At 41.9% G+C, this 27,951-nt stretch overlaps 1 protein-coding gene across 2 annotated transcripts in view; it reads left to right on the top strand.

The window, feature by feature from the left end:
- PALD1 (phosphatase domain containing, paladin 1) overlaps window positions 1-27,951 on the top strand; it is a 194,868-nt gene that overhangs the window by 91,794 nt on the left and 75,123 nt on the right. For both annotated transcript variants that reach the window (XM_019538553.1, XM_019538554.1), the window contains 10 exons: window positions 1,342-1,438; window positions 3,530-3,634; window positions 11,676-11,771; window positions 12,333-12,467; window positions 12,945-13,061; window positions 13,205-13,384; window positions 15,285-15,482; window positions 19,447-19,587; window positions 20,857-20,928; window positions 23,748-23,888. In XM_019538553.1, coding sequence (XP_019394098.1) covers window positions 1,342-1,438; window positions 3,530-3,634; window positions 11,676-11,771; window positions 12,333-12,467; window positions 12,945-13,061; window positions 13,205-13,384; window positions 15,285-15,482; window positions 19,447-19,587; window positions 20,857-20,928; window positions 23,748-23,888 — 1,282 coding nt within the window. The remainder of the gene's footprint in view (window positions 1-1,341; window positions 1,439-3,529; window positions 3,635-11,675; window positions 11,772-12,332; window positions 12,468-12,944; window positions 13,062-13,204; window positions 13,385-15,284; window positions 15,483-19,446; window positions 19,588-20,856; window positions 20,929-23,747; window positions 23,889-27,951) is intronic.

The following is a 27,951-nucleotide window of genomic DNA, read 5'->3' as shown; positions in this document are numbered from 1 at the left end:
ATAGCACCTTCCCATCATATGCTGAGATCATATTGGGGGTTATTAAAAGCTCTTTAGGTCTAAAACCATTTATGCAATGCATTCACTCCCTTCACCATTGTAGGAGGGGCTGAACTTCTCTACCCCTTCATCCATGGCTTTCCCAAGCAGTAGCTCCTTCTGTTTTTTCTGAGAGAGGTCTGTAGGTGGCAGGAGCCTGGGCTCTGGTGATGCAAATAGACTTTGACAGCTGCTTAGAGAATGGGATGTTTGCCTGCCAGGGACATATATCTAGGAGAAGAATGAAAACTGAAGCCAGGGGGTGTTCATAGGAGAGGGGTAAAATGAATGCAGTTAAATAGAGGATGGACCTTGAATGCAAAATTGATTTAATATAACATGCAGCATACTGCATGCATCTGTTTTAAGCCTGATTTGTTCAAATGTGTTGAGTACCCACTAACATAAACACGCTAAGTAGAATCACTTACTCATACTTGTAGCCCTTACTGCTCTGGATTAAGATTATGACTGTGATCTCCTGCTTCAAGACTTCACTAGGTTGCTTGCAAGGGGCAGAAGGGTTATTTTTCCCTGATACAGCTGGCCAATTGTGCATCTTTTTTCCTTCACCTTCTGAAGGAAGGTGATTACAACTGGAAAAGGAACAGTGGACAGGAGGGGCATGATGTTTTGAGCTGGTATAGACAATTATCTTTTTCCAAATGCCTGGTTGGTGTCTTGCTTAGATGTATGGGATGTACTGATCATCAGATTTAGGATAGGATGGCAATTTTCAGTAGCTTAGATGGTCAGTCGCTAGCATGTTTTCGCTTCCTCTGTGACTTGGGGCATATTTTGCCTGCCAGAATCATTTGGGCATGACTTTGCAGAGGCCTCAGGCACTAGTGGCATTTTCTTCTGCCCACAGCTCAAAATGTTTTAGCCTAACTGAATGCTTATTTTATCTATAGTCAAATTTAAGGGCCTGTGATATACAGGAGGTCAGACCAGATTTTTTTTGGTTCCATCTGACCAAAAACTCTATGAAAATGTGTAGTACACATGAAAATGTAGTTTACTGGAATTGTTAATATCTCCTTAGTATATTCTGAATTTTAAATGTAGAAATAGCTCTTAAATGAGAATCTTTCAAAATGAAAGCAACTTGGTAAGTGTGACTATTGTATGCACAATAGAATATATCTTGCCTACTGAATACTCGGTTGATTGGACGAATTATGCAAAGTGAGACAGTTTGGTGCTGGCACAAGTATAAAAAATACAAATGGGAGGGAAGTAAAACAATGAACAGAAGTAACAGAACATTTTAATCTGCTCATTTTCTTTTTTTAATCACAGCCTTCCTCATCCTGCTAGAACTTCACCAAGGGTTCGATTTCAGGTTATTCAAAACTTTATTGACATGGTACCAAAAGGCCAACAAATAGTAGAGGAGGTAAGTGTCTGTGAGCAGGCTTAAATTTGTAGTTACAGATCACATGGGTGAACTTGTGCTCTTGGGGTAGCCTGCCCTTGTGCAGAAAGGATATCTCCTGCAGCACAAAATGTTGGATTCTCCCCAGTTGCCATTCTGTAGTTAAGTTCCATAATACGGCAGTGTCAACAACATTTGGGATTTGAGATGACTCTTATGACTTGGCAAGGAGGTTTCGGGCTGCAAAACCTTCTGAGGAGCAGGTATGGCGAAGATGGCCCTAACTGCCAATCCCAGCACAATGTAGAACTCCTGAAATTTAACTAGAAAGGTGATTACCCTGAAGTCAGTCTGAAGTTAAAGTTCACACATCTCTAAACCAGTTAGTCTGTGGCCAACCTGCTTTACCTTCTTCCTGAAATTTGAGAAGTTCATGCCACTAATGCACCCCATTTTTTCTCTAGTTACATGTTAGCCACTTGTCATATATTCCAATGCTACTTCCTCGTTGCCCTCATAGGCTTTATGTCAATGAATTGGTTCCTCTATGTGAGGAGGTCTGGAGACAGTTATCTTCTAATTGTGTCCTATAAGTGCTGCTTCTTCGGGGAGGTACCTAATATTTCAGTGGACATATATATCATGTTTGGTTGGTTGTGGACCCAGAGGTGAGAGTTGTTTACACGTTTTGCCACTTTAATCATGCTAGTATGCTTACAGAGATGCATCCCTTAGCATGGGTATAGTTTTACCCATATATACTATAAACATGCTTACAGTGTTGTTACAGCTTGTTTTTGCTCAGGGAGCTAAATAAACTATGGTGGTATAAGGCACTTCTATATCAGCTTATCTTTATTTCCCCGAGGGCTCTTATGAGCAAAACTATGCTGGCAAAAAAAAGACACCCCTAGCCAACACAGTGACTCAGTAAACCTTTTAAGGTTGGACAAGGTTGTAGTTTCTCTCTCTCTCTCTCTCTCTCTTTTTTTTCTTTTTTTTCTTCTTATGAGATCAGAAGAGGTGATCACCGTAAAGCAAGACATTTTTGGCCTTCAGTATGATCTGTTTCCCACTATAGCTGGTCAAAAGATTCCTCTTAATCTCAGTAAGAGCAGAATGGAGTCCTTGCTATTTCAGACACAGACATGTCACTTACACAGCTCCCCTTGTCATTGTGCTCTTCTCTATGCACAGTTGTTGCTTGGAAATGAGATTTTGTTTTCTCTCCTTATTCATCCTTTTAGTGTATGCCAGGTTACTGAAGAACGTAGTTAGCTGTGTTAGTCTAAAGTTGGGCAGAAGAAAGGGCAAAGCTGCACTTTATAGACTTTGAAATTCAGAGAAAAGTAAGCTTTTTGTAAGTCATGGAAGCTTATGTATCTCTAAATTGGTTAGCCTGTGAGGTGCAACTCTGCCCTGCCTTCTGCTTGAACCAAATGGTAACCTTGCGATAGATACCATACAACGCACAGCATAAAAATCCCTCAAATGCAGATAGAATAGCACCATGGAACGGTGATCAGAAAGCTGAGCAAGTTTTTTTTTTAAAAACACAAGATTGCGATGTGGCCTTCAAGGTGTGAGGCAAAAGCAGCTTAATTGTGGGATAACACTATGGCATTTGTGACTTGTGTGCATAAAAGCTGCAGCAAGTTTCAGCTGCTCTTAAAATGCTTCCAGTTGCACTACTGAAGAGCAGCAGGGACTCTTGGGTGTACAGGATGGTTTTCAACTGATAAAACACACTTGGCTCTGCTAGTTGGGAGCAGTAACATAACTACAGGTGGGTGAGAGGGGCACCCACCCCAGGTGCCAAAATAGACCCTGGAGGCAGCAGCAGTGGTGGTGGATGCTGCTTCTGCCTTAAGAGCAACAGCTATGGCAAGAGAGAGCAGCAGCTCAGCTGGGGACTCACAGTCCCTGGCATGAGTAAGACTGCTTTGCCCACAGGGTTTGCTGAAGGCACCAACTCTACTTGTTAGGCCTCTGGTTGAGAGGGGGATGAAAGTGAGATGACAAGGGTTAAGGAAGGGAGAGCATAAACAGGACCAGCAGGAAAAGGATGCATTTTGATCCTTGAATAACTGAATTCCTTTTGATCCTTCCAAGGTGGACAGTGCCATCACCTTCTGCTCTGAAATGCATGACATGAGAGAAGCCATCTATGAATATAAGAAGAAATTGGAAGGGATTGGAGAAGATTACCAGATTCAGGTACCAGAGGAGAAGCAAGTTACCTCTTGAAGATAATAACTAGCTACCCACTGTTATATAAAAAAAATAGTACTCTGAGAATACACATTTCTTTGGCATGAATGCAAGCAATCTAAGGCAGGGGAATATGCTTGTTTTATTTTAAGTGAATGTTGTGTAGCTGAAAGTTGCTAGACTGGCAGATTTGCTTCTGTTTAATTGGGAACAAAAAGGTTCTGAATCTTCTGGTCTTTTGCTGAAGGCTGTGGGCACTTTCTTCAGATCAGAGCCCTCTCTAGGTGACACCTTTATTGCCCCTCTGTGGATGGTGACAAAAATGTGTCTATTAATAGAGTGATTCAGTTTCCAAGCCCTTTTTTGTGAGCAATTTCTCTGTGAATGATGCCAGTAAGGATGCAAAAGACAGTGTTACTTGTGACTTAACGTTGATGTTTTTTATGAGGTATGGGTCTGTCTATCAGGGACTGAATTGAGTTGACTGAACATTACATTAAATGTTATGTCTATTTTTCTTGTGACTAATTATTGCATTGCTGGCTCCTTAGCTATGTTTTCTGCAGTGGAGAGACTGTTTGTGCTTAATGAGAAAAGAGAAGAGATAATTTATAAATTATGCCATTGGAAGATCTTAAAAATGCTTTGATTATAGAAAACTAAGTCTAACTAAAGTACAGTACATCTTTAAAACAGCCTGCAAACCTCAAAGGGACTGCTTGGAGATACAAGATGCTAGCATTTACCAGTAAAATGAATAGAGTGCCAAGTATATATAAGGCCACATGGAGTGGAGTGTTATAAATTCAGTGTTATAAGTTCAGTCAGACCTAGTTCAAAGTATGCTTGAGTATTTGACAATTGAAAGATCGTTGTAATTGATGCCAAAAGTCACATTTGTAATTGGATAGGAACAGAATCTCCAGAGGGATGAAGAGATGATTATTATAGCAGCTGGTTCAAGGTGAAGCTCCCTCACTGCCACTGGAAGGAAGGACAAGCTGATGTGAATTTCTACTTGGAAAAATACTTGTGTAAAATGGCGCTTTTTTTACACAGTCCCTCTCCCCCTAGGGTGTACTCAGGCTCTATGCTGCGACCAAAATATAATTTTCCTTGTATTTTTGCTTCTTGTAGTTCTGTGCAGTCAACATGACAAAGTGATTTGGATTCTGTTCCTCTTTGTGCTTCACTGTATACTAATTTACAGGTGCAAGAGCAGTCAAGTGTCACAGAAGGCCCAGTTCAGCCTGCAGGGCTTACATAGCAGGTGTCACTGAATGGAAAGGAAAGAAACCCAGGTTAGGGGAGATGGGCTGTGTAAAATCAATGCTATCTTTTAGTTTTTTTCCGAGTAGCAATTCACTTCAGCTTGTTCTTCTTTACACTGGCACTTAGGGGAAATCCTGTTTTCAGGATTTTTTAAAGTTACTGATTATAAATATGATGCTTGTAATGTCTTTCTGACTAGGCCACTATTTCAGAGGTGAGCCAGGCCTGAAACTGGAACTTGGGAGACCTAGGTTCAATTTTTGATTCTTCCACTGTTCTGCTGAGTGATCTTGGACAAGTTGCTTCCCTTCTTGTGCTTCAGTTTTCCCATCTATAAAATTGAAATGATGGTGCTAATTTATTTGCAAAGGGCTGTGTAATCTGCAAAGGATAAATGCTATATGAGAGCCAGGTATTGTTAATCTAGTATTTCAAGCAGAACATTCATAGCACTATCAGGATAAAAGCTTTGTTTTTCAGTTTGGTGATCATGAGTGCAATGGTTATGGATGATTAAAAAGCATCTCTTGCGTTGGGATTTCTAGGGTCTTTAGTATTAAGGTCTTTACTATTTTTCTTTAAGATAGAATAATATTAAATAAATTTCTGTAGAAATATGGTGAATATATAGATAGTGTTTGTGCCAACTTTTCTCACACTTGATCTGTGAGAGTTTGTAGATCATCCCTGTCTAGTACTGGACCTCTCTTGAGCACCTACACCCAATGACATGGAGCTCTTTGTGATAAGAACAGTTGCAACTACTGCATTTGTTTTTAGTTGTCTCCTCAGAGTCTTGAGCTTACACCCCCATGCTGTGAGCCTTTTAATTCCCTTGTAATAAATGACAGCGCAAGTGAAGAATTGGAAGAGGAAGGATGGAAATGTTTTGATTTTCCTTTTGAAGTCCCCTGTGCTGAAGGATATAAACAGGATAGACTGTGGATTTCTTAGGTGTAAATGAGGAACTCTATAAACATGGGCATTTTGTGCTATTAGATCATGTTAAAAGCCAGAAGGCCATCAATAGGACAAGTTTGAGCCAGGTGCTTGCTCTGAAAGCAGAAGGAATGTTGTTTTCTTCCAAGAGAGCACTTTGAGAAGGAAAATTCCCTTTCTTGCTTTTGATGTGTTGATACAGCTGTCGGAGAGAGGGTGCCTTGTTACAGTGCACAGATGTGAACTTACCCCTGTCTTAATGTGGGTAGGGTCTGAGGGAAGAGGCTTTTGGTTGCAATGCAGTGGCATACTTATGGCTTCATTTTCAGATAGCACTCCTGATCTTGCTTATGCTCTCAGGAAATAATTTGAGATTTCCTTGTTGGCGCAGATGTGTGATTTCAGGAAGGCTCTTACGGGAGCATGTACCTGAAAGTTGTCAGGAGTGTGTGGAGTTCCTTTTTATTAGCTATTCCGAACAAAATGAATAAATAACATCCAGACTATTGAGCACCAAGGTGATGCTCTACCCTTCATACCAGCTGCTGAAACTGTATACCCCACAAGAGATTAGAGTTACCTTTTTCTTCTTTCCCCCTGATTCTTGAGTGATGTCAAAATGATAATAGTACTTCCTTAATTTGTTGTACAATATTTTTGGATGATTTTAATGTTTTACAAGATGAGGCATAAGCCATTCCTAACTTTCTGTGGTAGCAAATATAAAGCAAGAACATGCTGCATCTGAATGACATGAGCTTCTGGGGAAGGGGGTCTCTTTCCTGCACTGTGCTGCAACCAGGTAGCAGAGAGAAGTGGTAAAGGTGACTGGGCCTCCGTGCCTGCTCACCTCAGACCTCAGCTGAGTCATTCTGGCCCCCCTTCTGGAAAACATTGCCAACTCCTGATTTACACTACTTTCCATTCCCAGTTAACTCTACAGAGCTTACTAGCCTGGATGCAGCCCTGTATGAATACAGTTATATCACTGGTGGTTTGGAAGGCTGGGTGCTACAGGAATGTTTTGGGACCAGTTGCCTGAATTAGAAGCAAAAGTTCCACATTAGGGACTTTTTGGGGACCCTGCCTCAAAATTCAGGGCTGTCTTGGATAATACAGGGCAATTTATTATTTCAGGCTGATAATCCTATTCTTTACTCCCTGTCCAATGCAATATGAAAAGATTCAATACAAAATTAATTAAAAAAAGGCATCTTAGTCTTTTTTTTGCTGTAGCTTTCCTGGGGGAGTGACAAAAAATAGGGAATGATGTTACTTGCTGAAGGAACATGTCATGTGTCAACGGTTCTAATTCCCCTCACACTAGTATAGAATTACTACTGCTCCATTGACTTCAGTAGATTTACTCATAAATTTCACCAGTGTTAGAGGAAAACCAGGCCCTATATAAGACACATGTCATCATTTAAGACTTCTTTATTCAGGAAGCTACAGAAGATAGGGTAGATATGATGACCTATCAAAGTGCCTTCCAGTCCTATCTCCCAAAGAAGGATTAACTATATCAAAACAATTCCTGGAAAAGTTTGTCTAACCTATTCTAAAAAAAATTCTTTAATGAGAAAGATTCCATAACCCTTTTAAGGTAATCTATTCCCATGCATCACTTTTCTTACAGTAAGATGTATACACAAAAAAATCCAACTTAAATCTCCTTTATTGCAATTCAAGGCCATTTCTACTTGTCCTGTCCCCTGTGAGCACTGAGAACAAGTTATTTTCCTGAAACCTTTTACATAGTTGAAGATTATTATCAAGTTTATATAGTTGTCTTTTGTCTACACTGAACAAACCCAGCTTTTTAATCTTTCCTCATAGATCATGCTTTTTAGACCTCTAATTATTTTGTGAATCCCTCTGCATTCTTTCCTGTTGGTCCATGTCTTCATTTTGAAGTTGGTGACCAAAACATGTCAAGGTACTTCGGCTGAGGCCTTACCAAGTGCTGAAAAGATTTATATATTGCTTCATGTCTTACATGACACTCCTGTTTATGCATCCCAGTGTGATGTTTTCTTTTTTTCACAGCAGTAGTATTGTAGTGTTGACGAGCATTCAGTTCATTGTGCACTATAACTCTCAGATCTTTTTCTAGAGAACAGCTGCCGACTGAGCCAGTTGTTCCTCATTTTGTATTTGTGTAGTTGATTATTTGTAGCTGAATGCAAAGCACTGCACTTACTGAATCATGTCCTATTTTCATGCTGTGCTCTACTGTCTCCTTTTGGGTAAAGCTTTTATATAAGGTTGTTCTTCTCTTATGAGAACGTACTTGAGTACCTTTAGCTGCTGCTGTCCCCTATTTGTGGGACTCCCGCAAATAGACTGTACATTTTCACCATCCCTACCATGGAGCATATGCTAGGACCATGGGACAAGACCACGTCTTAAGTCGCCAAACCAAATGATCTTTTAAATGGAATTCTATTTTATTCAGTTGTATTTGTACTATAATTGCTCCTGCTCTCTTCCACTCATTTTACACTTGATTGAAAGGCCAGCTAAACAGTTGGTGCTGTGTAGCAGGGATGTGGTCCTTGGGATTGTTGTGATGCATGGGTGAGAGCTGATTTTCTGCAATCTGTGCATCAGGTGTGTTAATTTTTGTTTTGTGATGCCTCAATTACCACACACTATTTAATTGAGACAAAACAAGGCAATTTAGCTCCTTTGCATTGCCCACTTAAAGCAACATGTATTGGAAAAGGTCATGTATGGCCAAACACTGCAACTGTCTAGTGTATATAGGATCATTCTAGATCCTGACCTGTTGTAAATGGATATCATTCCATTGAAATCAAGAGAGCTGTGTTGGATTACAACATATAAAAATCTGTCTCATGATTTCCAACTTCTTTCACGGACCTTTCAAACCAACCTGCTTCTGCTGGCTAAGGATTTGCAAATCCTAGATTCACTTGACTCTTTTAACTTTGCTTATGGCTTTTTTCAAACGTTTTTCTATCCATTTTAAATGATTAACGTGCAGTTAGAATGGAGTGGAAATGCCTGTGTAGTTCACCCATGGGCACTTTTAAAATGTGCGCTATCCAGCCAAAGAAAATGTATTTGCCATTTATCAAAGAGGAGAACACCATTAAAATGATTAAACAGAAAAGAATGTGTGATGGCACTTGTCTAATTCTTCTCAGGAATTCATGCAGATCCAAGATGTTTTCCCCCCACATGCACCTTTTTTGGTGGTATGAGGTGTTCCATATACTAAATTATGTTGAGCAGCACATGAGCAATACCTTGTACCAGTTCTGGCATGTTCTGGCTATGCAAATCTTATGTTCTTGGCTCAGCAAGAGTAATGTGTCACCAAAAGTATAAGTGAAAGAGAAGCTAAAATAACTTTTCAGTTTTATACTTAAAGGCAGAGGGTTCAGAATCTTCCTCTGAGGGTTGCTTGCTTTTTCATGCATTTTATATATCATTTTGTATATCATTTTTACATCAAGGCCCGTATATCCTTGTAGAAGTTATACTAGGGCTGACCAGAGAGCTCCTTTGAAGCCTATCAGCATTGCTCCTTTGTGACCTAGTGGAGTGAATGTCCTGTGAGAGTAACATTACTCTCCACTCATATTGGCTGGGGACCAAAACATGGGCAATGGGAGCTGACGCCTCAGCTGAAGGTTGATTTGCTCACCCATGGCACTCCCCAAGTGACTTTTTATACTAGAGAGATGTAGTTAGCCATCTTATTCTGAAGTCAAGTAGAAGGTAGGTTAGATTTGTACCTTATAGCCCAAGCAAAGTAGAGATGTATGCATGTATGTATATATGTATATACCTCTATTTTGGTTAGTCAGTAAGGCCTGCTTTCTTTGTATACTAGACACAGGGCTTCCAGGTAGGGTGAAGTATTCAGAAATTGCCATGTAAGCTGTTTTTGTGAAATGTAGTGCATGGGCTCCACAAAGCTTGTCACTGTGGGAATGGGTATGTTTAATACATGTAAATCACAGTTACATGAACATGAATGTATGCATAAAAGCATAGCTGAGATGTCACTACATGAATCTATCAGGTGCTTTCTTTTTCTTCCTCTTTTTAAAGAGAAAGTGTGCCCTGCTAACAGATATAAAACTGGAAAACTGAACCGTGGAATCTAATGTGGCACCATTCCCTATTTCTGGGGCTGGTGTTAGCTGAAAGAGTCCTCTTCATCATTGGTTTTTTATTTGAGCAAGAGGATGGGGTCTGTGTCCCCCCCCATGAAAGGGCACAGTTTGTATTTTACTCAAGATTTATGCTGATTTTGTATTGCAGCGATTTGCTGTGATGGGAGGTGGCTGGTGTATATCATTACTGGCACTGGAAAATAAACTTTGGGGGATTGCTGTAAATTAAACAAGAGGAGTGTTTATTTGAAGTTCAAGCAAAGCTATAGCAGTTTTAAACAATGGAGAGTTTCCAGGAAGATTTGCTTATTGGACATGAGCTGCATATGGCGGGAAGGGGAAACCAAAAAAAAATGAGAAAGCAAGGATGGAATATGTTTGGTAGATTTAGAGCCAGATCTTTAGCTAGTGAAAAACAATGTAGCTGCATTTCGAGTCAGCACATTTTTGCTATGTTCTTAAAGGCTTTACTGGATTGGGATCTTGCAGAGTGAATGTTCCTAGACCTGGTCATTTTGCTGGTGCCTTTTTGAGGTATCAGGGAATTCTCTTCTCCCTGAAGTATGTGTTCCTTCACAAAACTGAGGCAGAGCCTGAAATCATCTATGTGTGGAAAATAAATGCAGCAGAAGCAGCAGCAGATCAAGCTTTCATACCTGATCCTGCCAAGATGTTTCCACACCTGTCCTAGAGGAAATACCCTTTGGGCTCAGGGAAGGTAGCTCTTTGTCTCTGTTTGTTCACTCTGCGCTTCTTCACAGGCTGTTAGCATAGGTGTCAGCTAGTGTTAAATGGAGAGGTGGCTCTTGTATTCTGGACACCTATTAACAAAAAGAATGAACTAAAAAAGCCATAAAATAGTCATTGCTTTGTCTTCATAAGTCTTGTCTAGTTTAAACTTGCATTGACATGGGGAGAAGGACTCTCTCTGCTTTCTTACCAATATTATAAAAAATCCAGTTTCAGTCTCTTTAAATTTAGTCATCTTAGGACAGAGGTGGTTATTAAGCCTGACTTTTTTTTTTTAAAGCCTCTTTTTAGAGCATGTCAGGGATTTGTCAGAGGTAAAAATAAAGGTACAGAAAACTGGGAAAAATAAAACAAACTGCCTGGAACACCCTCCCCCCAAATCCCTGATGGTGATATTAACATCAGTAGAAACCTGGAATATTTCCACAATTACAGACTTTGTTTTGAGTTTTCAGAGTAAGCATGTTTCTTAGTCTCTTGATAAATGATAGAGGGCTGGATTTGTCTTGCAGGTAACAAGTAAATATTCATGAGTCAATTACATAATGTCAGAGGTTTCCAAGTGATCCTTGCCAAATACTCCTTTTCTCCCCCGGCATTACAGGGAAGTGTCTTAGAAATAAACAGTTACAAGTTAGAACATTTTCCATAACATCCTGAAACCGGATTTTCAGTCTAATCAATTAGGGATCAAATACTCATTGCATCTAGGTAATCTGTGGGTATTAATGGAAACAAAAATGAGCTTCTTATCCTACCCGGATGACAAATAGGTTGTAGAGGGACACTTTTTTTTTTTTATACCTGAAATCTGCATTGGCCTTAACTTTTGCTGTATATTAATAAGTCTTGCTTAGGGTGCATAGTTCTTACTGGATGGTCTAGTCATGTCACAGCTTGTCACAAGTGTCACCTGTTTTTTAATTTTGTTTTAGGGGAATAGCACCAAAGAATATTTTCTTCAAAGGACTTTGCAGAGCCTTGAACGCTATTTCTACTTGATTGCCTTCAACTACTACCTTCATGAGCAGGTGAAAATCCTCCCCATCCCCCTCCAAAGCCTGTCTTATTTTTCCTCCCTTTATGGTTGGAGTTACAGTTTTAGTGAAATAGAGTAAAATCAAAGTAAAGTAGTAGTGGAGGCTCTTTCATTTCCCTAGCCATGTACTGTATATATAGTGCAGGCTCCTTCTCTCTCCCTGAGTTAGAGAGCAGGTGACTCAATGGATTACTGTATTAACCTTTCCCCTATGAAGTCTAAACTCAAACATTGGTTAACTGTTTTATGTAATTTCTTTCATTTAAAAAATGTATTCTGTTTGTTCAAATAAAAAAAACCATCCTTCAGTTTAGCAGTGCTCAGTCTGAAGTTTTGGATGAAACAGGAAGTAGTGTATCAGGTCAAGCTGTGTGTAGCTCTGTAATGGGAGCTGTAAATACTGATAAGTTTTGGCAGTGAGCTTTCAGCCCTTTTATGAATTGCTTGTAAGAACTGCTCTTTGAGGTTGCTTTCTGTGTAAGATATACATGCCATACAGGATAATGCTCACCTGTTCCTGAATCCAGCATGTCTCTTTCTCTGTGAATGGCAGTACCCCATAGCCTTCGCCCTTGACTTCAGCAGATGGATGTGTAGACACCCAGAACTGTATAGGCTGCAGGTGAACATGAACCTGTCAGAGCTCACTGTGACAGGGGAGCTGATAACAAAGGGGATGCGAGTACTGGTGAGTGACTGCTTTAAATCTTCTTCCTCATCCCACCTTGGAAGGTTAGAGGCAGCGTGTTAGACATGAGGTCTGCCTGTCATGTGCCAGGGCCACCTCAGCCAAATGCTGCTCAGAAACAAATGTGCACACTGTCTCATATGCTAAAAATCCCCTTGGGTAGGGCCTCCTGAAAGCTGTCAGCCCAACAGCCCTCAGTTTTGGAGTGTTTGGAAGAGTCCAGTTCTGTGGCTTCCAATCTCATCCCTCTCTTTGTCAGATTTCTGTATGCTGCAGTGCCAGGGGCGACATTTCAAGGAGTGGAGGGAGTGTCTGATGATGGAGGCAGTTTTACCAGTGTGTGCTCCCTGCTTTGAGGGAGTGACCAGCTGGGAGAGATTCTTTGGGAAGCCCTGCAATGGCAAAGGTGCCAGCAGAAATGAGCAGGTAGGGATGTCACTGATTGTCTCCAGTTTACGCTGGTTTGTTCTGCTGCAGGTGGTAGATGAGCGCTTTTCCCCAGATGTGCTCAGTACTGTGAAGGAGATGAACGTAGCCAACTTCCGGAGGGTTCCTAAAATGTCTGTGTATGGGACAGCACAGCCCAACTCCAAGGTAAGGAGGCCATATGTAGAGCTCTTGGCAAATGGGAAGGTGACCAGGGAACAGGACTAAAACCCTCTAGTTTTTATATTCTTTGCAGTGCTGTTTGAATCATGAATGTGCCTTGCATTTAATTTAGTTTCCATTTCCCCTAGGCCATTGGGAAAGTCCTGAGCTACTTAACTGATGCAAAGAGGAAGTACTCCCACATCTTGTGGATAAACCTCCGTGAAGAAGTAGTGCTGGAAGGGAATGAACAAACCTATACCCTCAGGGAACCTGGGAATCTTGAACAACAGATTACAGTCCCTATAAGAATGCCTGAACAACTAGAGGTGAGACCATAGCACCTTCTTATCCTCTATCTTTTCGGCTTGTGGTTGAAGTGTGGGATACATCTTGGTGTTTTTCAAATGTATTGGTATTATTCAAATGTAGAAGATAGGACAAATAGGGCACCTAAACATGTGCCAGATGTCTGCTCCAGTGCATGCTAATTAGTATGTGTTGGAGCAGACTTGATTAATTGAGTCTGCTGGAGTGTGCTAATTAATGCATTCCAGAAGCCTCTGCATTACATCTATTCAGGATACCTGTGCTTCAAAATAGCGGTGGGGGTGCTCTCCCAAGTGGTCACTCCTTCAAAATAGGGAGCACACATTGGTAAAACTGCCTTCATCCTGAGACACTCCCTCCGCTCCTTGAAATGTCTCAGAGCTGCTCTAATTAAAGCACCCCCCCAACTCCAGCCTGGAGCATTTGTATACATGCCTATAGCTCCTTAATCATGTTACTGTTCAGTATTAAAATGATAATGCTAGGTATGGTTATTTTTCCTTTTCAAAGAATCTCTGTACTTTTGTGTGGGGTACTAGCTTTTCCATTTCTAATAAAAGAGAGAAGAAACATCAACACCAAATACTTGCCTTAACATATAAAAAGCAGACAATGAAAATCTATACTCTTGGAGAATCAATTAATTTTAGTTGATGCACCCACTTAAAAAATGTCCCATTCAGATGTCCTTCAGCACATTAACCTAACCAGCTGGCCACCTGCCTGGCTGTTTGATACTACCCAGCACAGAATGGTGCATGCTTGGTAGGAAGAGACTGGATGCTGACCACTTTGGATGCTGATCAGTGATTATTTTACTTCTCTCAGTTTTACAGTTTCTTTCATTTTGGCAAACAAGAGCAAGAAAAGAATGTGATCTTGCAATGGGAACACTTTTGTTTGGCACCCTGGTCCATTACAGTTGAAACCTTGGACTGAAGTGCTGATGTGAAAAACGTCCCCCCAAAACAACCCCCCCCAATTATTATTATGCATTTATACAGCACTCTAAAATGTGTAATGCTCTACAAAATGTAGAGCAGAACACCGTTCCAGGAAGACGAATGTGGCTTGAAAAGACTGGACAATGTCCCATTAGGTGAGGGAGAACACACGTTCTTTTGAAAGAATATAGTCAGGAAGACTGAGGGGAGAAGGCTTGTTACCAACAGTGGCAAGCTTGAGTGAAGAAAGTGTAAAGAGAGTAGGTCATGTCAGACATGTGGCAGGAAGCAGGCAAGGTCCATTGTGGTTAGTTTTTAATGGGATCTTGAAATGAATGAGAAGCCAATAGAGGCATCTTGAGTATGGTGCGAAACTAGCTGTGCTTATTTGTGTAAAAGAGAAGGTGGCAATAGTATTTCAGACATGCTGGACTCTGAAGAGTTGGGATTTTGGCTGGCTATAGAGGAGAGTTGTTTTGGGCTATGATGCAGATGTGGGTCAGGATTTCAGCACAGGCTAAGCCAAGATATTCTCATGTACAGCCAACGGAGATGCGGGAGAAAAGCACTGGCCCTAAGACTTTGGGCAGTGGAGGCAAATGGGAGCTCAAAGTCAAAGTGGGTGAGAGAAACAGGGAAGTTAGTTTCATGCATCACAAAATATTGTTGGTAGGCTCTGTTGAAGGGAAGTCTGGATGTGAAATAGCAGGGATTGTTACAGATCAGGTGAATGGGCATTTGGGTGAACTATGTATGGAAAGCTTCCAAACTGGTCTTGCACTGTGCCTGACATTATCACATCTTTCTATGAGCATTACATTTATGGAATGTAAAATGTCATTAGAATGAGAAGGGGGAAAAAAAATCTTATGAAATATGTGCAGTGCTCAGGTAATGAGTAAGTCCTGATTAGTATCCATTTCTTTTTCTCTCTCTTTCTCATTCTCTCCTACAGAAACTAGAGTGCACCCTGAAGAATGACATGCTGAAGTCCCAGAAGTGGTTGGAGGTATATCTGGAGCAGGAAAAACAGATGAAGATGTTTAAGACTTGCCTGACCATACAGGAGATATTTAATCAACACAGAAGCACATGCCAGGGACTGACGTACAAACGGATCCCAATCCCAGACTTCTGTGCTCCCAAGGAGCAGGTAATGGAGGAGCAGGAAACTACAGCCGTTACCAGAATTTCAAAACTCTTTGAAGAGGGGCATGGTGAAAAACTCTCTAGGATGGGAACTTCATGGAGCATTTTCTTGTTTTTTCTCTAAAGAGTAGGGGATGGGACAGGTCATCCACTTGCTCCCTACAGTCCCTTGTATTCTGCCTCTTATTCCTTGTCCCCTTACTGATGCTCACCTCCTCTTCCAGTTTGATTTTCTTTTCTAGCTCTTCCCTTCAATTGATTCTCTCTCTTATTCTGTCTTCCATTTTCCTCAAATTTATCCCAACTCCCTCTTCCATTCCCTCCTCGGTTGCACTGCTGTCTTTTAGTTCCTCTGCTTTTTGGAAGGGATGGCACTCCTCCAATCTTTCCTTCACATGAAGGCACAGTACTTCTGTACAGTGGAGCGGGAAGTTGCTATTACATTGGCTCAGAGGTTGCTGCTGCATTTGCTGCTGCTTCTCTTTTCTATCCAGGCACCAGGAGTAAGAACATGGAGGAGATAATGAAACAAGTCACCAGATGTCCTTCTACTGGGTTACCGCACTGGTGGTCTTTAGTCCTCAGAAGAGGGAAAGGGCAGCTGTAGTTTCGGTGTCTAGACTGCGGGGTACTGGTAAACCTGGGAAGATTCTGGCCAGAGTGAGAGAGACTGCAGGTCTGGATTGTGTCTTGTACTCCTGTTTCTGCACAGGTTTATGAAGAGGAAGCTTGGCTTGTGTTCCTTCCCAGGATTTATGTAGAGTCCCTGGAGAAAAGGGAAAATGAGAGAGTTACCCCTAGATTGATAGTTACTTGTCCGTCTTTGGCCCAGGCAGTGATCAGTGACACTTATCTGTGTAACTTGACTGCTGTAGCTTTCAGTTCTGGGTTTGTCACTGAATAGTGGTGGGATCAGGGCTGCTTTTCAGTCATGCTGATTTGAAATGCGTTATTGCCATCTGCTGGCTCCACTCTGCAATGATAGATTGGTACATGTAGTGTGAGTCTCTGAGGATTTCTTCTTCAGTTCATAGAATCATAGAAAATGAGGGCTGGAAGGGACCCCAGGAGGGCATCTAATTCAATCCGCTGCTCAAAGCAGGACCATCCCCAACTAGATCATCCCAGCCAAAGCTTTGTCTAGCCAGGGCTTGAAAACCTCCAAGGATGGAGATTCTACCACCTTTCTTGGTTATTTAATCTAGCCTGTTCCAGTATTTTACTACCCTCCTAGTGAGAAAATTCTTCCTAATATCTAACCTAAACTTCCCATGCTGCAACTTGAGACCATTGCTTCCTTGTTCTGTTATCTGCCACCACTGAGAACAGTTTAGCTCCATCCTCGTTTGAACCCCCTTCAGGTAATTGAAGGCTGGTATCAAATCTCCTCTCAGTCATCTCTTATCTAGACTAAATAAGCTCAGTTCCCTCAGCGTGTCCTCCTAAGTCATGTCCCCCAGTCCCCTCACCATTTTTGTTGCTCTCCACTGGTCTCTCTCCAAGTCGTCCACATCCTTTCTGTAGTCGGTACCCAAAACTGAACACAGTACTCCAGATACAGCCTCACCAGTGCAGAATAGAGGGGAAGAATCACTTCCTTTGACCTACTGGCAACACATATAACAATGCAGCCCAGTATGCTGTTAGGTGTCTTGGCAACAAGGGCACACCGCTGACTTATATTCAGCTAATTGTTCGCTGTAATCCCCAGCTCCTTTTCTGCAGCTTGTCAGCCCCCAGTCTGTACTGGGTCATGGGATTGTTCCATCCTAAGTGCACTTTGCACTTCTCTTTAACGAACCTCGTAAGATTCCTTTTGGCTGAATCCTCCGATTTGTCTAGGTCACTCTGAATCTTAGCCCTACCCTCCAGAATATCTACTACTCCCCCCACAGTTTGGTTTCATCTGCAGACTTGCTGAGGGTGCACTCTATGCCATTTTCCAGGTTGTTGGTGAAGGCATTGAACAAAATCGGCCCCAGGACCAACCTCTGGGGCACTCCACTTGATACTGGCTGCCAACTAGATATTAAGCCATTGCTCTCTCAGTCTGATGCTCCAGCCAGTTCCACCTTACAGTCCATTCATCCAGTCCATACTTTCTTAGCTTGCCTGTGAGAATGTTGTGGGTGACCATATCAAAAACCTTGCTAAAATCAAGGTACACCACATCCACTGGTCTCCCAGCATCTGCAGAGCCAGTCACCTCATCATAGAAGACAATTAGGTTGGTCAGGCATGACTTGCTCCTGGTGAATCCATGCTGACTGTTCCTAATTACCTTTTTCTGCTCCAAGTGCTTAAAAATGGATTCCTTAAGGATCTGCTTCATGATTTTTCGAGGGACTGAAGTGAGGCTGACTAGTCTGTAGTTCCCTGGATCCTCCTTTTCCCTTTTCTTAAATATGGGCACTGTGTGCCCTTTTCCAATTGTCTGGGATCTCACCTGATCACCATGAACTTTCAAAGGTGATGGCCATGTTCTGCAGTTACATTAGCCATCTCCCTCAGCACCCTCATGGACTTGTACACGTCCAGCTTTTCTAAATAGTCCCTAACCTATTCTTTTGCCACTGTTGGCTGCTCACCTTCTCCCCAAACTGTGCTGCCCGGTGCAGTAGTCTGGGAGCTGACCTTGCCTGTGAAGACTGAGGCAAAAAAGGCATCAAGCACTTCAGTCTTTTCTGCATCCTCTGTCACTAGGTTGCCTCCCCCATTCAGTAAGGGACCCACACTTTCCCTGATCCTCCTCTTGCTACTGACATACTTGCAGAAACCCTTGTTGTTATCCTTTGCATCCCTTGCTTAGCTGCAACTACAATTGCGCTTTGGCTTTCTTGACTTCATCCTTGCATGCCCGAGCAATGCTCTTGTATTCTTCCCTAGTTATTTGTCCAAGTTTCCACTTCTTATAAGCTTCCTTTTTGTGACTTAGTTTACTGAAGAGTTCTCTGCTAAACAAGCTGGTCTTCTACCATACTTGCTAATCTTCCTGCGCATTGGGATGGTTTGTTCTTGCGCTCTCAGTCACGCTTCTTTAAAGTTCTGTGGCTTCTATTAGAAAACTTATAATGATGCAAAAGAAATTAAGAGAACAGTAATTAAGAAACTTTTCTAGGATAATTCTTTAGCATTTCCATTAAAGTGAAAATGTTAATGCTGCTGTAGCTACAGTTGTGTATTATCTTTTTTCAGAGTTGCAGAAACCACTTGGTCTGGGCTTGGTATAGTGGCACCCAGAATTCTGTCTGAAGGAGCAAGGCTCTGAGATCCATGCAGTAACAGTGTAACATTATCTACATGCTATGATGTTAATCCCATTTTAAATATATTTAGGAAAGGAAGGACAGCTGTTTTCAGCACATATGGGGGGGAAGAGTTAGCCAGCCAGACTAAAATGATCACAGTTGTACAAGTTAATGCAGATGGTTTACAATATATCACAATATTGGATTAAATGGCCAAGAACTTGCAGGGAGAAGTGTTAAGTCTTCCCAGTTCAGGAGTTTGTATATATGAATTGAATGTTAAAGGGCATAATTGTCATGCAAGTTTTTTTTTCCTGTAAGTCTCAGGAAGAATAGGTGATCATATGCTTGGCACTGGCATTCTTGTTGGCCTAAAGGGTTCATATTCTACATGAGTAGCTAAGATCTTACCTCACAGCTGACCCTGTAACGCAGCCTGGGCATGTATGCTGCCACTCTGATAGAAGTTAGAGATTTTATGGCATTTTCTGTAAGGAATAGGCATTGCCATGTTGCACTGGTCACATTCTCTCCATAGTACCTGAGGCAGATTATGAACTACTGTTGAGTGGCTCAGAGGGTGTTGTAGATGTAACTCTCAAGATGCATTTTCTTGTTTTATATTATACTTTGTGCAGAAATTGCTCTTAATTAAAACAATCTATGGTTATACCCAGTGGGAAAAGTTCATATTTAACCTTTTATGTTTTCCTTCTGCAGGATTTTGATCAGCTGCTGGATGCAATGAAGAGTGCGTTGGCTGAAGATTCCCACACGGCCTTTGTGTTCAACTGCCACAGTGGCAGAGGGAGAACCACCACAGCCATGGTTATTGCTGTCCTCACACTTTGGCACTTCAATGTAGGTACTTGTTCAGGGATGGGCCTTTCAGCGGATGGAGGGCTGGAAACAGAGGAGTGGTTTTTTAATCTTTAACTCTAAATACCAGAGCCAAGCCCTTACTCTGAGTAGTGAAAGTGGGCTGTGCTGGAGCATTCACAGCAAAACTTAAAGTAGAGTGAGGTGTCTTAATAAGACTCTATTACACTGCTCCTGAGCTGGCCAGAGAGGTGTGTCTGCTTCTCTGAGCAGGGCCATGCAGGAGAAGAAATCAGTGACTGAGCACTTCCTGCCTCATTACAACCCTAGCAGGGTGTGGGGTCCAAGGCAAATCAGCCTGTGTGAGACCCAAACACAAAGAAGCCGGCGGCAGTGGGGTGGTGGTGAGCGGCTTGATGTGAAGCTGCTGGCGGCAGTGTGGAGTCACCAGCATGATGCAGGCCCTGCAAGAAGGGCCATGGTGGCTCGGCTCGGCTCTGTGGTGCCTCCCAAAGTGCAGGACCTGGGGCAGTTGCCCTGATATGCACTGCCATGTCCCCCCCTCCTTTCCCAGGATGCCCTTATTACAGCACTTGCAGTTCTCTGAGCTCTGCTGGCCAGGTGTGGAGCATTCTCTAATCACACACATGATGAGACTGCTGAATAGCATTGTTGAAAAGCATCACAAAGCTCACAGTCGCAAGAGGGATTTTTCAATGAGGTGTGTGGATTGGTGCTTTCAGATGACTTCAGGGAATGGCTTTGGATGCTGGAGACAAAGGGACCTCCTTGTCCATAACCCTTTAGTATGGGTAGCCAGTAAATTAGCTGAAGAACATGAGTTAGTGTGACAGATTACTTTTTTTCGGTTTCTTACCACCGTCTATGCAAGGAATTGCAATTCTCATATACCGGTGAAGGAGTCTTTCTTAACAGAACAGAAAATTAAGACACAAAAGCCCAGTAACTTGTCTGACATGGCTCACCAAATCCAAGCCAAACCTGGGACAGACCACGTTTGGAAGTCTGGACAGCTTGTTGCTTATTCCTGTTTTTCCCCACTGACTCCTTGCTGGTTGTTGGAGGAGGTGGAGGGGGAACATCACTGTAAGTGCTTTGAGAGCTATTGATTGGGGGCAGGGGGCAAAGGTATATAGTAGAAACTATTATTTGAAAAGCCATTTCTCCTGACACACAGTTCAGAGCTTAGATCTGTGTCTCAGCATTATTACCTGTTACACTGTAGGTGAGAAGAGGTTCTGGGTTAGCATTTTAACAGCCCCTATCTGGTTTGGCTTCTTTTTGCTGTAGGGTATTCCTGAGGTGAGCGAGGAAGAAATTGTTAGTGTGCCTGATGCCAAGTATACCAAAGGGGAATTTGAGGTGAGTCCTTCTGCTGTTATCATCACTGCCATTATTCTGAGGTGCTTTGCTCAAATCTCCAAGGGCTGTTTGTATCCCATTCCTTTAGGCACAGCCTCATTTTTTCAGCTGTTTTGTTCAGGGATGGAGTCTGCCAGTAAGAGACAGGATCTGTGTTTAAGGCCATCAGAAACGGGCTTCCTGATACCTTTATAGCTAGTAATGACCATGTTAAAGTGTGGATTCCGGGATCTGACTATTTAGGACTTGGACATTAAGATTTGATATATTTTGTGTTTGGAAATAGCATCATATTTAAAGTAGCATAAAATGCCCAAGGAGAACCAGGAAAGCAAGAAATAACCTGTTAGTCGTAGCACTTGCTGTTAAGGTGATCTGTGGAGGTGGCAAATGTTTACTTCATTTGGAGACCAAGGATTAGCTCTTAGATGTGCAGCCTGGAGGAGACCAGTCATAAGAACCCTCCCCTGTCCAAGAACTGCAGACAGCATGTGGGTAGATGGCAGCAAGCTTACATACTCACCCCACAACCCACATCCCAACAATGTGCAGGAATTAACTGGCTGTGCATTCAGGCTTTCTAGACTTTCCTCCATCTGCCAGTGACAGTATCTGATTATGCCCTGTTTTATTAACCCCTGCCTCCACTTTGTCACTATTCAGCATTGGACTGTTTTGACCAGTTTTGTTTTCTGAAAGCCACAAGTATTATTCAGTTAAAATACCTGTGCCATTTTTATTTCCAAAGGAGGTTTCTGAACAACACAGTGTTGTGGTGGTTGTATTTGTGCATAATCCTGGCAGGTCCACATCCTACCTGGAGACCTGCAGGAGTCTGGTATGCCTCAGGGCTAGTCTACACTGCCTCTGTGACATGCCTGTGAATCCTACCATGAATGCTTCACCCACTCATTCCCAATCTGCTTGTGCCAGATCTAGAAATGAGACACTGAAGTTGCATTTGAGCTTCCATGAGCACATGCCAGTGAGCATACATGGGACAGAGAAGCTGAAAGAAACCCTGGACACATGCTCAGAGATACTCTAAGGCAGGGGCGGGCAATTATTTTGGGTGCTTACTGAGTTTTGGCAAGCCATTGAGGGCCATATGACAGGCAGCCAGGGGCAAATAAATAGTAATTTTCTAAATTTTTGGGGGCCCTGTAGGACAGATAGAATAGCCTGGCAGGCTGCATGTGGCCTGTGGACCACATTTTGCCTACCCCTGCTCTAAAGTGGTTATGTTGCTTCATTTTTGGCAGTGGGGGCATGTACTGTAGTGGTGAGTATGCAAGGTGTGCTTCATGGTGGTGCTTCTGAGTGTTGGATACAGGCATGCAGACATGACCTTAAGTACTATGAACACAGCAAGTTCTGGAAAATAAAGCTCTCTTGATAGTGGAGCAAAACATAAATCTCTGAGGGTTTCAGAGTGATTAACAATCCTGACTGTCGTGACATCTTCCTAAGGGAAGCTATTTCTTGTAATCTACTGTGAATAGTAAGAGAGCTCCACTGTCATTCTGCATCCTGGGCTAAAAAGACTTCAAAGTAATACTGCCTTTCTGTTAAGACTGGTGAGCTGCTCCTCCTGTCTTATCAACATATAGCTGGTTTTGAGATGCAATTGAATAACAGACATTTGAGATTTTTAACTAAAAAAGAAACACAAGCAGTTTGTCTTAACTGCCTGACTGAGCCAAGAAGCCTGAGGTGACCAAATGGATTAAAGCAGAAGGGTGGTTTGGTGGCTAGTTTAATCATCTGAGTCTGAAATACCCATGTATTCTAGTCCCTGCTGTACCACAGAAAGTCTGGCCTGTGCTCTTAGGTGTCTCAGGATTAGAGACACCATGGGTCAGAGGTATTGAGCGCTTGCATTTCCACTCATTTCAGCAGTGGCTTGTGTGGGGTGTGTGTCCTCCATTTTTTCTGGGCATTGTCTTTAGTAGAGGTAAAATATTTTTTAGGAATCTTTCTCCTAAGAATAAGTGTTTTAGAATATAGCATGGCTGGGATTTTGTTGTAGCTGAGATGGTCCAGGAAATAAGTGAGAAGTAAGGATTTGTTTTAAATAGTGATATCTTTTCTTAGACCAGCAATGTATTTAGGAAGGATGCTAGATGAGTCTTCAGGCTTTTCAAGGTCTGAGGAGGAAGCAAATGCACTTAAAACAACAGCGTGTGTTAACTCCAAAAGTGAAAAACAGGCACTTAAGGCACAGTAAATTAAGAGTAGAAGAGAAAACTGTCAGAAGTAGCTTCAAAGCAAAAAAGGTTTAGTCAAACAGATAACCTAATTATGTAAAAGAACAAGACCAGAATGGAAAAAAATACCTGTGGTATACTGAGAAGTTAGAAGAGGCACCAGCTAGATTATAACGAATCACAAAACCATCGTCTATGTTTAGTTCACTGTTTCACATCCAGTAGTCATCTTATTTCCTATCGTCTCCTGCCACCCCAGTGCTATTGCCAGCTGGCCAGTAAGCAACCCTTTTCTACATGCAAAGGAGCCTGACTGTAGATGATCTGACTTTATGGTCTTTGTGGATAGTGACTGTCCTTTTGTATTACTGTTGTGCCCACGAGCCTTTGCCACAGATAAAGTCTTCATTTTTACTGAGGTCTGAGCAAAAACACAGGACAAAAAGACACCTGCTCACAGAGCTAATGGTACCAATATACAACAGAAGACAGCTCATGGATTTAGGTGTACAGATGGGAATGAGGGTTAAATTTGAACTAATCTCTTCTTCTGGGGGCTATGCATAATATGTAGATTTTGGAATAAAGTGACTTGCTGCTTCTGTCCCCCAGGTTGTGATGAAAGTGGTCCAGCTTTTGCCAGAGGGTCACAGAATAAAGAAGGAGGTAGATATGGCACTGGATACTGTTAGTGAGACCATGACACCTATGCATTATCACCTGAGAGAAATCATTGTGTGCACATACAGGCAGGTGAGTGTGGCTAGTGACTGCTTTTCCCAGATTAACTTTCTGTGTTACTGACTCTCCCAGAAATAAACCATGCCAGCTCTTTAATGACCTGGATGTCTTTCTTGTTTAACTTGTTAGATACCATGTTTTGGTAGAACCCTGAAGCCATCAGCAGCAGCTGAGTACTACTCTGCTGGTGCTATAGGAACATATATGAAGGCATGGTTCCTTTGTACTCTAAAGCTCTGTTTCTTTTGCTTGTGTTGCTTCTCTTGCTGTTCTGTAATTTCTTGCAGCAAAATCTTCTTCCTGTCTCCTCCAGCAATAGCACATGGGCACTCCAGGTGTTAGTTATCTGATGGGTCATAGCAGATACCAGAGTGGGTCACAGTGTTTTTACCATTTTCATTTTTGTGGCTGCGCGATTCCAAACAGGCTAAGATGAAGCTATCATCTGAGGCCAAAACATAGAGCTAGCATCATTTTTCAAGACTCAGTATTCAGGAAGATGGTTTGGCCCTTATTTTTTAGCTAGTTTATTATTCACTTCAGTCACTTCCAGAAGTATAACCCCATAAGCTCATGCTAGGTATGACATTCCTATTACATGCTTAAATTGTATGCCCTGGGGCTGAGAACTTTTGTTATAGATGATTGGCAGGTATTTGGTCATGGAGGGGAGGTTGCGAGTGAAAGAAGTTTGGACTAAAACCCTAAAAAAAAAAAAAAAAGCAAGTGGATGACTTTCAGAGGTAGTTGTCAAAAGAGATGAACTGACTAATGTGCAAGTAGCTCAATGCATAATGGGACAACTGGCCTATTTTTTGGATGGGGGAAGGGAAGGGAGGGGCTTTAAATCTGTTTTAACTGGGTATTCCTTTCTTTTAAGACACAAAATATTCCATTTGCTACTTTCAGCCAGCAGGGGGCAAGGGTGCTCTGTTTGATCTGTGCTTCATCTACATGGTTATGGTTACTTACCCATGTTCTTGTATTTGTACAGCTTTTCTGTTAATTTAGGGTTTGGGGATGTGGGAAAGAAGAGGGCATAAGTTTGTGAGAAGGCACCCTGGAGCCCAACAATCCCATTTGGAGACCCTGGATTATCTTTCTTTGCTTTTGTATCTCCCTTACTCTTATGTAGCAATAATATCTGGAGAAGTTCTCCAGACTCCCACTGGAGCCTATTCAGTGTTCTGTAGTTGTCTTATTTCTGCCAGTGTGTTTCCATGAACAGTACTGAATGTTAACCTTGCTTATTCCTTGCCACCAGCTATAGATGTGTGTATGCACGTGGGATTGTTGATGTGAGGAGCTGAAGGCTGCTTAAGGAACCTAGTCACAGTACACTGCATATGGAGTATTACTTGTGCCATCTCTGGAAAAAGCATAAAAATGGAGTCATAAATTTATGGATAAGTTTAGAAACAAGTGCAGCAAATAGCAGTTTGTTGTGCACAGATGGGGACGCTTTTGTCAGTCTTTAAGAAATGTTGTCTGGATAGATGGGCCCAAAATTAGCCAATTGATAACTACTTTGCATTTTTCCTTTATAACCCTGTCTAAGGAAAAATGAACTCTTTCTCCCACCACCTACCAAAACTCTTGCATGATGAAAATTCAAATTACTTCATTACGAGGTAACTGAGTTACAAAAGCCCCTGAGTTTTCTTCCTACTTCCTGGCTTGTTTGACTGTTACATAGGCCTCTCCACCCATGTTCTACCCTCCTGGGCAGGAAAGAGATGGGTGAATTCCAGTGCATCTTAGAAAATAACTTCTCCAACAGAACTTTACTGCCACCGGATTTGTGCTCTTTTTTTAGTCAATAGAACAGAACCTTTTCTGATAGCTGGGTGTTACTGTTATCCAGCTGGTCAGGTGCAGTTGGAGGGGAGGGGATGCCAGTTGCTGCCATATCATCACTGGTTCCAGGTTAATGGAAGGTTTTGTGGTGGAATAATGATGGATAGTAGAACTGTAATAAAATAACTTCTTCATTAGATATTTTTACAAGCTCTGGGGGTATTTTTTTGTGCTGAAAAATATAAGCCAAAATTTGAAAGGGTTTTTGCCAAGTTGGCTATTCCCCAAATTGGACTTGTGTTAAAATATGAACTTCTAAATGTAATTTAAAAAATGAATTGCTTATTTTGAAGATATTTTTTATATGCTGTCTGTTCATAACAAGGGAAAAGCCATGTGTTTTATTCCCGCATTTGATACTACAGTAGCAATTAACTATGTTCTCAGAAGTGTGCTGATGTAATCCATGTGGTGAGCACACAAGCAAGAAAGTAGACGTGAAAAGCACAGGAAATCTAAGCTCACTAAGGAACATGTTGGTGGGGAGGAGCAAGCCCAAAACAGGAGGGCTGATTCTTGCCCTGTGGGGTGGGGACAGAAATTACACACAAACTGGTATAAGTGGTTGGAAACCAGTTCAAATCTGCCACACAACAGAAGTTCAGTGGACATGAACTGCTTTCAAAATGACTGAACCTGGTTTAAGATAAACTTGGATGGATGCAGTATCAGACTTCTCTGACTTAGATTAAATCAGTTTATTGAACTTCTGTCTTGGATCCCATCCAGATTCAAGCTGTCTATTCTAACAGAGCAGGGAGGCATGCTTTAGTGCCCCCTGACTTCTGGCCTGGGACACCGCAGGCATGTGGATGCATTTTTGGAATCAAAAGTGACTGTCTGTTCACTTGCTTACTGTTTCAATCTATGCAGTTTAGACTAACCTGTGAAGACTGAACTGATTCAGTCTCAGGCTTTTTGACTGTTTGTATTTAGTCATGGAGACACAAAGCTGAAAATGGTTTTTTAAAATGTTTACTAGTAGCTCTGCTTTTCAGATTTGTGTGGGCTAGATAAGTTCCTTCCCTAACTGCAGTCTGGGTGCTCAGGGCTTTGGCTTTTGAGTCTTGCAGCTTTTTCATATTAACATGAAATGTAAATACAGGAAAGGGGACATAAGCTCTGTGTTCTTGCAGGTAGTTTTGTCCCTAGCCTAGTGAAAGAGTCCTTTCCAGTGACCTCAGATTAACCCTGTTCCATGTGGTGTTTTTGAAAAGGGAAAGCAGAAACCTTCCCAAATAACAAGTCTGCCTCCAGGCATTAAAGGAAAACAGCCAGGTAGGTTAGGCTCTGAGTAGGTTCAGAGTATTACATACTCTTTGAGTTATAATTTAATATTGATTAGAAATAGTCTCATGATTCAGTGAAAAATGAAAATTAAAGAGAGGCTCTGAAAAGTGAGTTTGGGATGTCAGTGGTCCCCTGTAGTATTGCTGTTCACACACTGCTGCAGAGCTTTTCTGCATGAAAATTAGAAACTGAAAATCTGTGGAAACAAAAATGAAATTGACTCATTTATGTTCCCTTATCCAGATGATTGAAATACTAAAAAGCAAAGAAACAGCCAAGTGACAGAAGCAAATTTATACAATTATTCCCCCCCCTTTCTTCTTTTTAATTTATCAAAAATACTCTTAGAAATGCAAGTAAAGACATTTAATAAATTAGCAAGCTAGTTTCTCTTCCACAAACTTACCAGCTGTCCATAAATGTATGGACAGTCTGTAAATAATGAGGCTAAACATGCTTGTCCATAAAGTCTGTTTGAAAAAAAAAAAAAAGAGCCATCTGTAAAGACACTAAACAATGGGAGCTGATTAAAGTTCTCTGTCAGAAATGAAGCTGGAGTTAAGTGTTGAAAGACTTAACAGAACAGAGGAGTGCCACTTGGCATGTGAGTGGGAGCACAGCGCTCGGCAGTAAGCTCTTTCAAGTCCTTGTAGCTCATGAGAGTTTACCGAGCATCCTGGCCTAGTTTATGTGCTACTCCTGCTGGGTCCTGTTATTTGCCTGTAACCATGCTGGGCTGCAGGTAGGTAGACGGTCCTTCTTTAGGGGGTCCATGCCAGAACGGGGGTGGGGACAGGACTGGCAGAGGTAAGGCTGGGGGAGCATCCAGGTGTGGGGATCAGTAGGGGACACAGGACAGGACAGGACAATGTTTCATAGTTTCATAGTTTGTAGGGTCGGAAGGGACCTGAGCAGATCATCTAGTCCG

The sequence above is a fragment of the Crocodylus porosus genome, unplaced genomic scaffold (genome assembly GCF_001723895.1).
Source record: "Crocodylus porosus isolate Cpor-Errol unplaced genomic scaffold, CroPor_comp1, whole genome shotgun sequence".
Taxonomy (NCBI): Eukaryota; Metazoa; Chordata; order Crocodylia; family Crocodylidae; genus Crocodylus; species Crocodylus porosus.
This window is presented reverse-complemented; position numbering and strand designations above follow the sequence as displayed.